The 17,220-nt window shown below is 40.0% G+C and overlaps 1 protein-coding gene across 4 annotated transcripts in view; it reads left to right on the top strand.

Moving 5' to 3' along the window:
* RBMS3 (RNA binding motif single stranded interacting protein 3) overlaps nt 1-17,220 on the top strand; it is a gene marked incomplete at both ends in the record, with an annotated part of 445,352 nt that overhangs the window by 118,417 nt on the left and 309,715 nt on the right. For all 4 annotated transcript variants that reach the window (XM_082306039.1, XM_082306038.1, XM_082306037.1 and 1 more), the window contains one exon: nt 4,965-5,023. In XM_082306039.1, the coding sequence (XP_082162165.1) occupies nt 4,965-5,023 (59 nt within the window). The remainder of the gene's footprint in view (nt 1-4,964; nt 5,024-17,220) is intronic.

The following is a 17,220-nucleotide window of genomic DNA, read 5'->3' as shown; positions in this document are numbered from 1 at the left end:
GTGGATCGTGCCCAGTTCCTCTGCCTTGAGCTAGTCCCCGGCTGAATCTCGCTTCCCTCATAACCCTGGTCACCCACTTGCCTTCCCCTGTACCCCCAGCTTGCCTCAGGCAGAAGCAGAAATTGCTCAAATCCTTTGTGTGCCGTGAGGCGGCAAATTCCCGTCAGTTTGGGGTCGGTGTGGGCTGTGGGAAAGGTTCCCGCATCTTGCAAGTGGTGTCACTTGCAGCTGAAGTGCTTCCTTCAGGAGCTATCTCCATTTTAACAGCAGTTATCAAATAACTTCCCGGGAACGACCGGGTCGAGCTTTGTCTGCAGTAAGTGCTGATCGACTGCCTGCCTGCAAGCTCTTGAAATGATCTATTGATACTGCAACTTTGATGTACGTTAAGGGTTTATTCTGCATTGCTTGCATCTTTTCTGAGTCTGCTGAGTAGTCAGAAAATGTGGGGTGCAATGGGATGGGGCTCTTGAGAGTGTTTTTTGACATACCTCTGTAGCCAGGGCTAAGCAGGGAGATTGTTTATCTAAGCACAGCACCGTGGGGTCTTCCCTTAGTCCTGCCCTCCGTGTGACACGGTGTGTGTTCCCACCATTTGTATGGGAAGTGTTTTTAAGTGACTTTTGTAATTTTAATAGTGGATATCAGATGACTTGATCAGTTTCACCCCAAACCGATACAGACAAGAGAAGGTAAAAATGTTTATGATTGTAAAGAAGGTATTTCTGCCCCCAAATTTATGTTCTCTTGGAATGTAAGAATGGCTGGGCTGGGTCAGACAGGAATTTGTTTCGGCAGCTGATGTGCCTGATGTTAAAACAGGGACAACATGCGATGGTACTACTCTGGTATCCTCTCCCAGTTTCTGCCAGTACGTGACTTCCAGGGCCACCAATGTGTCCCTGGAAGTCACATTTTGTAGAGATGCGCTCTGTGGGGCATCAGCACAGGCTGTGGCAGTGAGTTCCACAAGTAACTCTCCGTTCTGGGGACGTACCACTTTCTGCAGTTTTTAAACCTTATAATTTTCTTGCCAGTCTTTATGTATTATGAGAAACAATGAAGACAACTCGTCACCGTCTCACTGCACGGGTCCTTCTTTAATGAGCTGAAATCCTAGTCTGTGTAGCTGCTCCTGGCATAGAAGCTCATTCAAATATCTGACCACCTGGTTTTAAATGAAAATTATTACAAGGGAAAACATTAAAAGCATAATTGAATATAAGGCATTAAAAAGATTTTTAAAAAGCATGTAAATAATTTTGTTTGTGCTTACATAACACTTTGGGAAGAATGTAATGAAAAACAACACGTTGTATGTCTGGAGATCTTTTGAATAGTGGTTTCATTTCAGATGTTCAGTAGACATGTTCTTGAGGTAGCCATCTGACAGATTCATTGCATCTATCCTCTTGGATACTGCGATGCAGTAATGATACAGTCATTATGTTGAAGGGTTGGTAATAAGGCATTGAGATGAACTCAATTCCACAATTATCTATTTCTGACCGGAATTTTTTATTCGAAATCTTAGGAAGAATATCTCTGTGCACCAGAAGTCAGGAGGAAATTAAACAGTGCTCATGTTTTCTCATGACAAACAAACCATACTTAGTATTTTTTACATTAATGATATCAGTAGTTTGTAGAACAGAGGTGTGCAGGCCGTTGAATTTTATGGTAGTTTCCATTTAAATACAAGAAAACAAGAGGCCAGCTCTTGTGATGCACTTTATCCTTATTTCTGTGGGCGTTTCCATTGACGAATACATTCTTGGTACTTCTGAGTGGATCCAATCACAATTAAAGGTCACACAAACAGAAAGCCAAACAACTTTGGAGAGGAGACATAACTTGATACTGCTCTCCACACATGCAAGAAAGAAATAGGACTACATTTGTAGAAACAAAATACCTTCCTGATTTCATGCAGCACACAAACTAACATTCTTCATCAGAACTGATGTTCTGATGACTGTAAAATAATTACTTGAAATATTTAGGAAAACAGCGTCCAAATTAATTCCACTTACTTTCTTGTGGTAGTGCTCGAGGTTTATAGCAGTAGATTAAATCGCCTGCATATGGCTAATTGCCTATAACAGTGTTTGTTGTTGTGGAGCCTCTTACCACTCTGATGTCTGTTTTTGCAAACGTGAAGGTGTTCACGTAACTTTACGTGCTGGAGGAAACCTTTTCTGAACTGAATTACTTCTGTGCGTAAAATCTCTAGTGTAACTAAGTGTTTGCAGGATCACAGTATGTAGCAAATAACTCTGGGAAATCTGTAATAAAAGCAGTGGAACCACAAATGCCTGTCTCTGCTGGCAAGAAATGTTAACTTTTGGCTCTCACGTGACTTGAATGAAACAACATATCAATTCATTAGGAGTGGCTGGGCTGAAATGGAGGCTGGGTGTTAGTTTTTGTTGGCGGAAGTTTAGGTAGGGGTTGTGTTTTATTTGAGGTTGTTGTGGGTTAGCCGCTGATTTTTGTTGGATTCTTTTTCCATATATCTGTCAGAAGCCCTTTACAGTACAAGATAGGCATGTTTTTGCATGTTTTTCATGCATTAGACTTTAAATCTAAATAGATGAAGATGCACCACATGGGCCAAATTTCCTGCTGGGTAAGTTGGCCCACTGTACAACCTTAAATCACACTGGCAGAGAATTTGGCTTTGCCTTCTTAAGATGTCTTCGAGGCCAAAGTCAACTTCAGGTATTACCATGAAGAATTATAAAATTAAGTGGGACATAAGTGAGTATAAAGACCCCAATTCTGGAAACACCTGAAGTTAGAAAAGCATGTGATCTCATGGTTAAAGTTAAATCTGTTACGTATATGTGTTTGGAGTGGAGCCAGCTATGGCAAGAGAGACCCACATCTACCTGCCCATGTACCCATCACGGTGAGTGTACAATGGATTACGCCTGCCTTCAGAGCACAAAATCCTGCCTGTCTGCAGAGCCAGCAAGCAAACGAGGATGTGTGGAGGGGAGGAAGGCTTGTGCAATTTTTTTTATTTGTTTGTTTGGTTGGTTGGTTGGTTTTTTATTCCCAAATGATGGCTGAATTGGGGCTCAACTTAGATTCCACAAACTGTTAACGCCTTTAGGTCAGTTTGCCCTCCTTCTGACTGGTTTCAGTCTGAAATAAAACAAAACAAAGCCTGTTTTTCCTCCCCAAAGTGGAAGTCAAATGGAAACAAATGCTTTTGTGGCTTCTTAAGGAAAGGAAAAACAGTGAAGATGGAAAGTCTCACTTTGCATCAGTCATGAAAACAGAGTAAAGAGAGATGGAGAGACAGTGGCCTTTAGATAAAGCTGAGTGGTTGAATGTCACTCTCAGTGTGGAAACTTCAGCTCAGAACTTATTCAGGCACAGAATTGCCTCAAATCTTCTTTGCTGGTACCAAAGGATGTATGTAGGCAGTCTGTTCCTGGTCTTTCCTGTTGGTGCTGCTCCCCCTTCGTGAGGTATTTAGGTGTCTTCTGGGTCCCAGACTGAAACCCAAAGGTCCCTTTTTCCCTATGAGTGGTAGTACCATTCCCTCTTTAGCTCCCTGTCTTTTTTTCGTCTTTTTGTCTTTTTTCATTTTTTTTCTGGTTTACTGGGTATGTTTACAGACTGGTAGGACAGAGAAGAGCATGGCCTTGAATATATAGTACACTGCTCTAGCTGCCCTTAGCTTACAGTCCTTTTCTGTATAGTAGGAGACATGGGTTTTCTCCTGAGGCAGAGCAGGAAATTGCAGCAAGGTCTTCCGCATCCTGGTTTCTGGACTTCAAGTAGAAGTCACCAACACCAAATGTATATTGCTGTTAATAAAGATCAACCAAATAAAAATTGGTCTGCCATACATTTCAGTGGTTTGTAATTGATGAACTGTTGGTTATTTTCCATGGGTATTGCTTTGCCATTAGAAGATAGAATTTTATTATAATCTTTTATAGTAATAAGTCCTTCATTGATGGCAAAGTTTGTGTTCCACAGAAAAGCCTACCAAATGAAAGCCCAATCTATCAGAGTACCAGTAATGCTTTTTTAAAAAATCTGGAAAAGGACATTTTAGAGGAAGTTCTCTTCAGTGAAGCAGGGACCAAGACATATCAGTGACTTGAGAAATAAAATTATTTTCCTTATTCTCCTGAAGTCTTATATTCAGCCATAAATGGCCATCTTCTGTGATCTTTCACCAGATTTTTGCAATACTTAATATTAAGTCTGTATTTTTAGTCTTAACCTCTGTGAGGTAAAGACAGATACCTGTTTTATGGTCTAGTTGCTTAATGCACCAAGTTGTAGCTGCCCAAATTCCCTCTTCATCATGCTAAGTCTAGCAAGTTGTGGTGCAGTGCTGTGCTATCTATGGGAGGCAACATAAATTCAAATAAGTATTAACATTCATCTTGGAAAGAGCTAGGAGATGCATCTAAACCTCAAAGCTTCTGTTTACCTAAAACAGAAGTTTAGAGTGTATATGCGCAGGCATGGATGCACACATGAGCACAGTTGCGTGTGCATGCATATAAAAAAATGACCATACCTCCTGCATTTTTGTGAATCCTGGAGGAAGCTGGTCCATCTGTATTAAAGCAAACCTTGTTTGGCAGCTAAAAAGGAAAAAAATATTTGTAAGCAAATCTATTTAATTTAACCAAAAAACCTCTTTACTAGTGCTGATGTCCTAAAATTCTTACTAGAATCGGCATTTAGGCTGGCAGTGCAGCACAGTGACCAGAGGTGGCCAGGGTGTGTCAAACGACCAGTGCTTTTCAGGTGAACTCGAAAGGTGTTTGTTGAACTGCAGTGGCAGAGGGAACCTCTCCAGGAATATCAGGAAAACATTTTTCAAGAGCACTAGATCTCTTCCTAGTATATGTGTTATGTATGTGCAAGAATAACTATGTACGTTATTAAAATATAATAACATATATTTCTGTTTTTTGTTTTCTCCATAGGTATGGGAAAATTGTATCCACAAAGGCAATTCTTGACAAAAACACAAATCAATGCAAAGGTACGTGCAAAATGTCCACCCTGTGAGAGTTCATTGTCTGTTCGAATGATTGACTGGTGGCTTGACTGCTAAGGCTTTGGCTCCAACTGCGCAATCAACATAATGTACGGTATATTACAAACATATTTAATAATGCCAAAGCTTTGAGTTGTGTTTCCAGTAACATTGCTCATTAATTTTTTTCATTAACAAACAAAATGAAAATCACAAATCAGAACAAGTATCAAATTGCTTCGGCAGAAAAGTAAATTACCTTCTAACCACATAGTGCTGTCTGATTTGAATGATATCATCAGTGATGCAAATTGATTTCCTATATAAAAATGAGAAGCCTTTGGGAAAAGTTTCCCAAGCAAAACCTGGCTTAATTCTTCTATTTTTGTGAAGTCTTGGCCTGTATTCTTGGAAGAAGAAAATATTCTTTGACACAAATAGATCCACAAGTTGTGATACCAAGATATAAAAATGATTTCTCTTCCAGTTTTGTGTTCTTAATTTGTCTGCTAATGTATGAAAACATTTTTTTAGTGAAATACAGCATGTTTCATGTGTCTGTGTATAGCTATATTTGCCTACATAAATATTGACTAACATGTCTAGTAGTATCTCAGGACTAGAACTGTTATTCATTTACCAGTCCGAAGAGCCATCAAGTCTATGGGGGAGAAGCTCTGCTTTGAAATGACTGTAACTTTACACTAGTGGTATACAGAATCCTTTTGGAGTAATAAGATCTACTAGAGTGGGTTCTTCTGGTAAGAAGCACATTCTGGGCAGCATATCTATATGAGTTGGTAAAGAGAAAAAACACTGCAGTACAGGAATATCACATGCGTGGCCAGATAGGGTATGAAGAGAAGGAGCAGAGGAAGACATTTGGGGAAATTATGAGACAGGGCAAAATCCTGCTATCTGTACCAAAGATGTTCTTGCCGTTTGTAGAAGTGTGTGCCTTTACTTATTGCCTGCCACAACAGCATTCGTTAGCCATTCGAAAGAAAAGTAAGCTGGAAGACTGCAGTTCTAGTCTTAGAAAACTCCACCAACCTGCTCGGTCGTGGCCGTCATCAGAAGTGGCACTGCCATGCATTTGTTTTTGCCTGGACGTGCTCTCCCTTTCCTTGGAGCACTCTTCCAGCAGACTTCTGATAACATGGCTCTGTCTGTATTTCTTTGAATATTACACCAGGAACAAAACCTGTTTAGTTTGGGTTTTTTTGTTTTGTTTTGGTTTTTTTTTTTTTTATTGTATTATGAAGGAATACCCTCGAAGGAAGACGGGCTGGGCCAAGTGCAGAAAGCCCTGGCAGGGTGGCCAGGGGTGCACAGAGGTGAGTGCTGCAGTTTCAAAGCCAGGAGGTGATGGACGTGCCTGACGCTGGCTGCTGCGTGGCCAGGAGATTTGAGTTTCGGAGGCAAGGTGTAGTGTGGGGAGCTGTAGGGAGAGGGGAACTTGCAGCACAATGGGGCTACAAAGGGGCTGAGCAGATTGAATGGGCTCTGAACTGGTTTAACAAGGAGGAAGAGTGCTGCAATGGGATAAGAAGGGCTTTGGGGTAGGAGCACTTGGGGATAGGGCTCTGGGGCAGGAAGGAGTTGGGGCTTAGGCCTCGGAGAGGTGGAGGGGCCTGAGCTGCTGATGTGAGGGATGAGGAATAGTAAGTCTGTGATCAGGTAGGCTGGGGTTACCCTGGGGCCACTCTTCACTATCTTACACTCCAACTAAGACCTTCCTTTGGGGACAGGGACATGTAGGTCCTTGTCTCCTTTCCCACTACCATACAAGACTTGGGATGTTCTCTGTTCTCTCATGTGACAACTCCATCCTTTTTTCATCTTTTTTCTGAAATTTGTGCATCTGAAACGGCAACACAAATCGAGCAGAAGGAGTTGGATTTGAACTGGGCTGTATGTTGACTAATGAGGTGAAGTCCATGGGAGAGAGAAATGTATTGGTCTCTGCTGATCTTGGTTGTCTGAGACCACTGTGTTGTCAGTGTAGATGCTTCAGCTGAGTGCTGGTTGGTGGAGAGAATCTGGGGGAAGCATGCTCAATGATTGTTTTTAACTTTTTGTTTTGTTTTTAAATGCATATTTGACGGGTAACCACTCCACAAATGTCATGCCGTGTGATGAGAATTTTGTTCCCATTGCCAGTAGTAAACAAGGAAAGGAGTGAACCTGTTTGCGAGACACAAAATGTGAAGGGAAAAGATTGTAAAGAATATGAATGGTCAAATTTTGAGAAGGAAAAACATCTAGATTTGGTGTTCTTTATGTTGTAGTTAGCTTTGAGATTATTGCAGTGGGGGCCATATAACAGTGATTTGGAATTTTGTAGAAGTTTGCTTTCACACTGTTGTATTACACTGTAGGGCAGAGATATTTATTTGTATTTTCAAAGATGGATCTTTATGACATAAGTGGTGCCATTAAAAGATCATAAACGTAATTGGATTTATTAACAGTATGCTTCGTGGCATAAAAAGAATAGACGTTTTGCTGCTTTAAATGCTGGGTACAATTTCCTTCCTCTTCAGTAAAGCTGCCCAAAAAAAAAAAAAAGCTTCCCGGGAATCAGAGGTGGAAGAGACCTGAAGAGGTCAGCTGGTCCGTTCTTCTGCCTTGGGGCAGGATCAGCTCTAACCCAGTGCTGAGGGATGTTTCTGTAACCTGCACTCAAAGGCCTCCAGCGGTAGAGATTCCTCAAGCTCCTCAGGCAATCTGTGATACTGCTCCCTCTCCTCACTATAATGAAGCGTTTCCTAATGTCTAACCCAAATCTCCCTTGATGCAATTTAAGCCTATTGCTTCTTTTCTTATCCCCAGTGGACATGCAGAACAGTTTATTCCTTTTGTCTTTGCAGCAAACGTATATATTTGAAGATTGCTATGTGTCTGTCATCTTTTCCTTAGTCGAAACTCGTCCTTTCACTTTTTCCTTAAAGGCAATTTATTTTAAGTTTCTGATTATATTTGTACTTCACTGGTCTCTCTCTAATTAGCTCGCTTCTTACTTGAAGTCCTTAGAGCCGGGCAGAGGATGTCAGACGGCCTAAATCTTACCATTTTCAATAATGTCGAGAGGTTATTTCATTTGTCTTTGTGATCACGACTCTCCTCTTTGTTGATATATCCATGTAAATAACTATTTGTATTTAAAATATAGATACATTTCTGAGGCACAGGGTGGTGCATGAGAACAGTAGTGCTGATTTATGCTAAGAGATTCTCTGCAACCCCCAGTTGTTACTCTTTTTTCCAGCACTGCTGCCAGCCAGGCATTCCTTATTGTGAGCTTTGCTCTGTGCTGTTGATTATTCCCTCCTAAGGCTAGTACTTTTCATTTGTCTGTATTGAATTTTATCCTGTTTTTTTTCCCGGCTACTCCTTAATTTGCTAAGATTATTCTCAAATCTTAACTCTCCACAGTGCTTGCAGCACTTACCTCTTTAGTATCCTCTTCACAGTTAATAAATGATTTCTCTAATCCACTGGACAAGATAATTTGGAAAAGACTGAATAATAACAGACCCAGGGAAGACGTTTGAGGAAACCCTCTCAGTACACCAGATAGTGCAACACTGAGCTGTTGAGAACTTCTTTTTTAAATTGGATCTGCTAATCAGTTTGGCACCTACGTCACAGCAGTTTTAACTAGATCATATTTCTCCCATCTGCTCAAGTTATGAGAGACAACCAAGGTTTAACTAAAATATATAGTACTTACCTATCCATAAGACTAGTTACCTACTTCTAGATGGAAGTATGATGTGATATTATTTATTCTTGCTAAATCCATGCTGCATGGTACTAATCACCTGTTACCTTTGAGGGTCTGTGAATGGATTTATATGGCTATTTGCTCTAAGATTTTTCCAGAAAGATAAAGTCTCTCTAATACACTGGGGCCTACATCCATTCCTTTTTAAAAACAAAAACAAAAACCACAACAAGAACAAAAAGCAAAAAAACCCAGGCAATTTGTTTGCTCCTTTCCAGTCTTCTGGATCTCATTCACCTTCTGCAAAGTATAAGGTATCTTGTTAAATGAACACATCGTCCTGTGATGTGTATCCACTGCAGTAGGGTGGATTAAATTGACGGAGATGATAGAAGAAGTTACCACATGATTGGAGATTCCAGAATCTATTTCAGCATCATTTGTGTGTTGACCAAGATATAGAGTAGAGCTGAAAGTGGAAAATAGTTAATGTAGTAAAGAACTTATTTCAAATACCCCATGTAAGAGCAGATCTGTTAAAATAGGTTACTGCTTAGCAAGCAGTGTTAGGTTTCCTCTTGGAAAAATGAGGAAAACACTCTGCAAGGCACTTTAAGTCATTCTCCAGTATTCCTCAGATTTTTAAAAGGATACCCACTACATTCCTGTAGTGCTAAGGAATAGTGTTATCTGAGGATTTCTCCCTGGTATGAATTAAGCAGTTGGGTCTAAAGTAATCATATATGCTGCAAGGGAGTTCACTCGGGAAACCTTTTGACGTAACCTCTCATTTTCAGATTGCTCTTTGTTGGTGGCATAACTGCTAAGTGAGGCAGAGGAGAAGCAACAGTCACCCTGTAATAGAACAATATATAAAACAAAATAAGCACAGTCATGACAAAATGGCCAGAAATCACTGAACAAAGCAGGGAACAATCACATATGGAGAATAATGAAAACCAGACACATGATTCATTCAGATGTTCAAACACAAAAACCCTAATGAACAAGTCGGAGAGTTTTGGCTGCTTTTGTTTTTTCCCTTTCCCTCCCCTCTTTCCCTCTCCCCCTTGCGCATTTCCCTTCTGGGTCTACTGTATTTGCTAATTTAAAAAGTAGGGGAAATGAAATAAAAGAAACCATTCAAGAGAAGCGTTAATCTGAAACGTGTAGACTCTTCTCTTTCTAGCCCTCGCCCCCCGCCCTCTCCAGACTGGCTTGCCTTTGATAGACCTACGTGCTTAGAGCCGAGGGAATGAGTAATGGGTGTTTCACAGTACAGTTTCCATACCTCATAGCAATGGAATACAGAACAGTTAATCTGCCAAATACACAAGCCCATTTCTTAGCATATGAATTACTGTCATCTGCATCTGCCCTTGCAAACACTTTAATTGCATGCATGCAGATTTACTTCCTAGTTTAATCAGGAGCTCATATGATTTTGAGCATTTTGCTAGGACCTTAGAAGATGAGCACAGGAGAATGACTTAAAGTCCGAAATCCCACCTGTGGGAATTTTTTTTAATAAATAAAACCTATGAATCACAGTAATGTGTAGGAGACAAACACTTCAACTGCATATTCTTCATTTTGTGTATATTTTTTCAAACCATGCGTGACTTGATTTGTTGAATAGCAGTGTTTGTCTTAGGAGAGAAATGTGCCTAACATGATGCGAGGAACTACAGAGACTCTATTTATAATGTTAATATTTCATTATGACATTTTTCTTTTTGAGAAATGTTAGCAATGATCTATTAATTTTTAAAAGACAAAAACCGGGGATGCAGATATGCAGTCATTAGGATTGTGGTGCGTTTATGGTAAAAAAATGCCATGAGGTCATCCCTGTTAACCCACCACATATCACATACAATTTTATTTCTCCACTTGCCTTGCTGTTTTTAGACCAGGACTTAAAATTTACCATGACCTATTTTATAAATTGAGAGTTTATTTGTGTAACAAAAATGGGATAACTGGAGGCTCACTGTAAGTGTTGGAGGTAATTGGAATGGTATGATAAAGTGGTGCTTCATATCTCCCAAAAGGAGTCTGTCCTGCCTTGTGTCAGTGGTGGTACTCATCTGCTTATGTTCACCAGCATCCCTAAGTACCCTAATGCATTGGAGCTTAATGAGCTGGAGGCTTCTGCTCTGGTGTTCTGATAAATAAAGCTTATAAGCATATAGTAGATATACCTTGGTGTGTATGTTAGACAAAATACTTTCGAAACTTTAAATTTTAGAAAGTAATTTTTTTTGCACATATTCTATGGAGACTAAAGGTTATTTGTGATCATATGAAATTACACATTTTCACTTTATATTTATTAATTCCTATTCCTATTATACTTGAGATGGCACGATTTGGTTGTGACTAGCAACACGAAGCAAGTCTATGTAAAATAATAAGCTACTGAAGAAAGAGCTAAGCTGCATAGAAAGCCATTTAGTTAATAAATTTTATTTATTGGGAATAAGCTCAAATTGCAATAACTGTGCTGTGTTATTTATGATTCTCAGAATTGCCATTTTGAGAGAGAAAAAAAATCCAGCCAAGTAGGTCTGTGCCTGATCACAGACTGTAAACTGTTCACACTAGGAGGGCATGCACAGTGTGCTTCAAGGGAAAATGGATCTTGTAGAAAGTAAATAATTTGTAAAACAGACTTATTTAATTTTGAAACTCTAGACTTGTGTAACAAATAAATCAATCCTATTTTCGATGCCGGGATAGACAATAGATGTGGTGATTTTTTTGTGCATTAGTTTTGTCTGTTTGTTTGCATTTCTTTTTTTTTTCTGTCTTTTTTTAATCCACTCCAAAGTTTTATGTAATCAGTGGCATAGTAGTTCACAAGTTATTGAAAGTGTAGCAATATGGAATATTTTAATTCGGCAGGTTTTCTGACAGTGAGACGTTTGTGAAGGCTGGGTAGATGCTGAGTGTGGGCAGGCGCTCGGCAAGTTTTGTCTATGGCTCTGCAACCTCTGTGAGGTTGTTCACTCACCAATGAAGTGTTGTAAGTTCACACCTTACCTTGTCAAATGAAAGCTCGTTTGATCTGCAGGCTCATGAACTTCGATGCTCTGTAAATCTGCCCGTTTTAAGAAGTCACCAGAAACTAGATGGCGGGGGGCAGAAGTGCATGTGTATTTTTAAAAACATATCTGTAGCTATCTCCTTGAACTTAGAGATGATGTGTTTATGGATGTCTGGGTAACATAAAGAACCAATGGCGCTCAGTGGGCGTGTGTGATGCTGTTGGGTGTACTATTTTCCTGGCACCTGTTGGGTTGGCCAGCAGGGATTATATGTGTCTTGGCAAACGTGTGTTTCGTGAAATCTCACTTTAGCTTGGAGGTAGAGATTCTCCTGTTTGTATATTTTTGAATGCTTTGCACATCTGCTGAAGTGAAATAGGAAAGGGTTTGATGAGTGGTGCCAAGCAAGTCATCATAGCTGGAGGGTGCCAGCACTGGCCACTGCCCTGCCGTGGTGAGGACTCGGAGACGTACCCGCCTCCATGTCTGCAAAATGTTGCTGCACCTCAGCAAACATTCTTGACTGCATCTGAACAGTGCTCTGTCTCAAGCAAGTCCTCTAAAAATTGCTTATTGAGTTTAAAGCCAGGTCCTCTACAGAGGAAACTCCTTTCTAATTAGTTCCCCAGACACTTTCTTAACTGCTTCTTTGCAATTAAGGAAAATATTTCCTGGGTCATTATCTTTTCATAAATGAACTCATGGCCTAGCAAATATTTTCTGTAAGGAGACCCAAGATGCTCAAGTATTCTGTGACATACCTAATCTGTGATTATTCTTAATTTACTGCTTCCAAAATTTGCAGGCCCATATCGCTGGCAAATAATTGGTTTAATTTTTTTTCCTTCCAGAGAAATAAAAAGGTAGAAATTTCCATTTATACACAGTGATTAATGTTTTGATTCATTGGTCTGTACAAAACTTTGCCAATAGCTTGGCATGTATTTGAAGTGTATTTTGGGACTGGGTAATGTTAGTAGGCTCTTAGTGGTCTCAGCAGACTTGGAAATATCTATTTCATATCACAGAAGTGAGCAAAAGAGAAATTTTTTTCTCTTTGAACAGTGGCTTGTAATGAGCTTTGTTGAAAGCTTACTTGCAATCCGTTGGCTTTTTCAGCTGTCTTGCAGAGTCACTTTGCTTAAACTTTTTTCCTCTGATGCCACAGAATCATGATACAGCATCTCATATATCAGTATTTCTTTTTGGCTTCTGGTTGCTCGAAGGCAGGTCATCTCTCCCAAAAGCTGGTGGTACTCCAAGAAGTTGGTTTCTCAAAAGTTTCAAGACCTTCGGCACAAGGGCGGACCTGTGGAAACCCCCAGGCAGAGGAGGACAGTGCCCAGCTGCTTAGTTTTGCTAGAGCTGACTCCATTACACCCTCTCAGAGCATACAGCATATGCAAAACAAATGCTTACTTTATATAGTGACAATTTGATAATAAATCCAATTGACAGACTCTTATTGAACACAGGTACTCAACAGGAACCATTCTGAATCACATCTCTTAATTATAGCGTGTCTTCACTTCTGCAGTATGCCAGCAATCAGAGAAGTCACCGTTCTCATTTTCCCCTATTAGTGCACGTCCCCGGCTTTTGTTTAGAAGAGTAGAACTCTCTTACCCAAGTGAATTAAGTAAATGTTCTTTCTTGGTAGATAATACACTGTGAAAGTAAAACACTAATAGACCGTGCCATCATTTTTATTAAATCTTTCTTTCTGGGTATTTGAGGGCTGCCTGTCTGGAGATGGCATAGGATTGCTAGAGTAGGAATGTATGTGCAACACAGGAGAAAAATCATAACGTCTGGCAATAAAGATGTAGCTCTCTCAACGCTGAACAAAAAAACCCACCCGGAACAGTTCTGGGGAAGGAACTGGTGGGCATTATTAATATTATTCCATCTATTTAGGTTATGGTAGCCATACAGCAGTAAAGCTCTATATGTTAATCGACAGTACAGAAAACAATTGTACTGTACAAAAATGAATTAAGACGACCTTGTCCTATGGACTTTGCAGCCCAGGGCTTTGAAAAAGAGCAGTGTCCACAATTAATTTTAGGTGTTGTGAGTAATCTTATGACTTTGACTGGAGTTAAATAACATTTTTTTAAATACTGAATTCTTCAAAAAAATAAAACTCCAAACCAGTCTTTCAGCTGTCCTGAGAATAGTCATACAGTTGGATAACACTTAGTGAGTTTTTTTCAACCCAGAATGTTTTGAGGAGAGCTAAATTTATATATGAGAAAAGGAGGAGGCCATGTTAGGGGAGGTAGAAACAACTCTCCTGCTTGGTGAAATAGTTTTTGTCTGACTGGGTCTTCCTCAGGACCAATGATCGGCTGATGTTTTCTTCCATTAGATGGCAGTGGTGTGATATGTGGTTTCTCTGGACCCCCAAATTACAAGTTTGATTAAAAAATTACAAATAGTTCAATTTTTCTTTCTTTTAAAAGTTTTGTTTATATTTTCAGAGTCTCCAAGCTTTAAACTTTTTATTCACATAGAATTTTACAACTTATTGGCCAGTTTCAAGCAAATGTGCCAGGGGACTGGGACTTTCAAATACAAACGAGTTAAAAATTTTCAGAAAACGGGCAGCTACATAGAGTAGAGACTCGGTGCTCCCACAGAAGGAAATGCAGGGTGGGTTTAATTTTACTCCACCTAAAGTAACCGCAGTAAATCACCACTTGCTCATCTATGATGGAGCCAGAGCTTGTGCTGGTAGTGCTGAACAAGGAATTTGGGAGGGAGGTATGGGTACTGGAGGGGAGGGTGGAAGCAGTAAGGAACACTCAGGGTGGGGGATTTGAGTTACTGCAGCAAGTTGTAGCATCACAGTTGGGATAGGACATGGGCACAGACAGGAAAGATGGGGCTCATGTATAAGATGACAGGCTTTGTTCACTTTATTGCTCGTAGAATAATCTGTTTTATTCTAAACAAAGGAGAAAACCAGAAATTTAAATTTTTTTTATATGATCTCTATGAAGATCTTTCAGCCACATGCCCTCATTGCTTGAGGTATTAGTCGTGGTGTTGTTGTTTATTAACTTATTAAATATGGAGCAGTAAACACCATTTATTTTTAAATGAATTAATATGGACTTGTTGCCCTTCATGGCTTTTTATTAATTGAATATTTTTGCTAAGCTGTCTGCTTTCAGAGCAAAGGTTGCTGCCAGGAGATGGGGGTCAATGGGACCGCCATTTAAATGCATGTTATCTCTATGTTAATTGCCTGAATATTTAACTAACGAAGCATGTCATTCTGCAGAAAGTAAAGGTTTTTGCGGTCAACCTTTAATCGTGAAACAGCAAGAAAAAGTCATGAGTGACCCTGTTTGCCTGAGGTATCTTGGTTACTCTTGTCAGTCACTTCAGCTCACAGTAAATTGCAGGGTAAATTCCACGTAATGGATGGAACGTATCTTTAAAAAAAAGCCCCAAAACTGAGGAAAAATCAGTGTTCAAAATTCTAGCATTTAATTTTTGTTAATTTGTTCCACATTATCCTGGTACTTATTTCCTTTTTAATAAAACCAGATTTTATTGCTAGTATAGATAGCTATTAGAGAAGAAACTCACAGAACAGACATTAAGTATGCTTTGAGTTTTGGAGACAGATACATATTTATCAGGTCGGGTGAATGTGAGTTCTTACATCAGAAAGAATTGCATAGCTACTGCTTGCCATGCTCTGCTTTTTTGAGCTGTTACTGTAGAAGCATTAAAATAGTTACACTTAAAGCAGAGGGTGAATGCCGTGCAACAAGTCCTCCTGAGGCTGCCCCTGTTTTGTGACCCTGCTGTGTTGTCTCTGGTGTCTAGTCATGAGATTGAGTTTTTGGAACTTAAAGTATTTCGGATTGCTACCTCTGTTAAATTTCTTTGAATAGAGTCAGTTGGTTCAAAAGTTATGGGGAAGGAAGGGCTGCCTTATGTAGATATTTCTGCAATATATTTATATTCTTTGCCTTGCTTTTTACTCCTTTTCTAATGATTCCTAGAATTCAGTTTGCTCTTTTGAGCAAATATGGAGCTGACATTTTCAAAGGACATCATTTTATAATGTGAAACTGGAATTGTTTTCTCCCATGTGCATGACTATGTTTATCTACATTTAATTTCTTCTGTTGGTTTATTACCCAGTCGTTAGTTTAATAAGGTCCTTCTGCAGTTCTTCACACTTGCCCCCCTCCCTGTTTTTTCTCCTGAATAATCTTGTCACCTCCCTGCTTAGCCTCTTCTCATCATTTAGAAACAGGTTGTGCAGCATGGGTCCCGGCAAAGCTCCACGTGGAAGTCCATTGGTGCCATTCCCCTCTTGTAACAAAGACCATGCCCTCCACCCTCTGTTTTTATCTTTTAACCAATTTTTTATCCAATAACTTTCCCTCTTAAGCCACGGCTGCTTAGTTTCCTAAGAAATCTTTTGTGGGGACCTTGTCAAATGCCTTTTGGAGATCCAAGCAGACTATATTAGCCAGATCACCCTTATCCACAGGCTTGTTGACCTTTTCAAAGAACTTCAATAAGTCTGTGAGGCAAACCTACAAAAGCCAGGTTAACTCTTTCTACATACTGTATTTCCATTGATTTTACTCTGCTTCTGTAATTTCTGGTAATTTGATGCCAGGTTTACAGACCTGTAGGTACCCGGATCTCTCCTGGGATCTTTTCAGAATACTGCCACTACCTGTGCCACCTCCCGGTCCTCAGGTACAAAGTTGGTTTTAGAAAAGAAGCTGCACACCACTTAAAAGCGTGTGTAGTCAGCTATTGCGTCCTGCAGCTCTTTTCAAAGGGGGAGTGTGAATACCATCTGCTGTTGCAATTTGTTTAGTGTTCACTTTTGTCAATTTGTCCCATAACCTCCTCTCTGGTCATTTCAAATTAAGAGTTGCATCTGTACTTCTGGGCTTCCTAAGCAGCTGCTCTCTGGAACAGCACCTAAAAATGTGCTCTTTGCATTAAATTCCATTTTGCCCAATCTGTGTAGGGATAGTTAAAGTCCCCTATGAGCACTCCACTCTCTTTCTGCCCTCACTGCTTTTCTGCATCTTCGTCTGCACATTGCAGTTGGTGTTGCCATCCTGGCGGGGCAGGCAGGAGGACAGAGGTAGCTCTCCAGTAATGCAGAATTACTGTTCTTCATCTTTAGGGCTGGGATTTCAGTTCTTGCAGGTTCTGCGTTACTTGCTGCCGTGCTTAGCCTGATCATGTCACCACCACCAGCACAGCCTACTCTGTGTGCCATGAATGTTGTATCTTAGTGTTACAGTGGTCCACTCATTGCCTCACTCTCACAGTCTTTCTAATACATGAGTGTTTTCTTACTGTAGTGTGTATTCCAGTTCACCCATCTTATCTCTTATACTTAAAACATTTAGGGAGCTACTAGTGTTTCG

This window comes from Platalea leucorodia (assembly GCF_965183815.1).
Source record: "Platalea leucorodia genome assembly, chromosome: 1".
Classification (NCBI taxonomy): domain Eukaryota; kingdom Metazoa; phylum Chordata; class Aves; order Pelecaniformes; family Threskiornithidae; genus Platalea; species Platalea leucorodia.
Note: the sequence above shows the minus strand (reverse complement) of the source record. Positions and strands in the feature narration are given on the sequence as shown.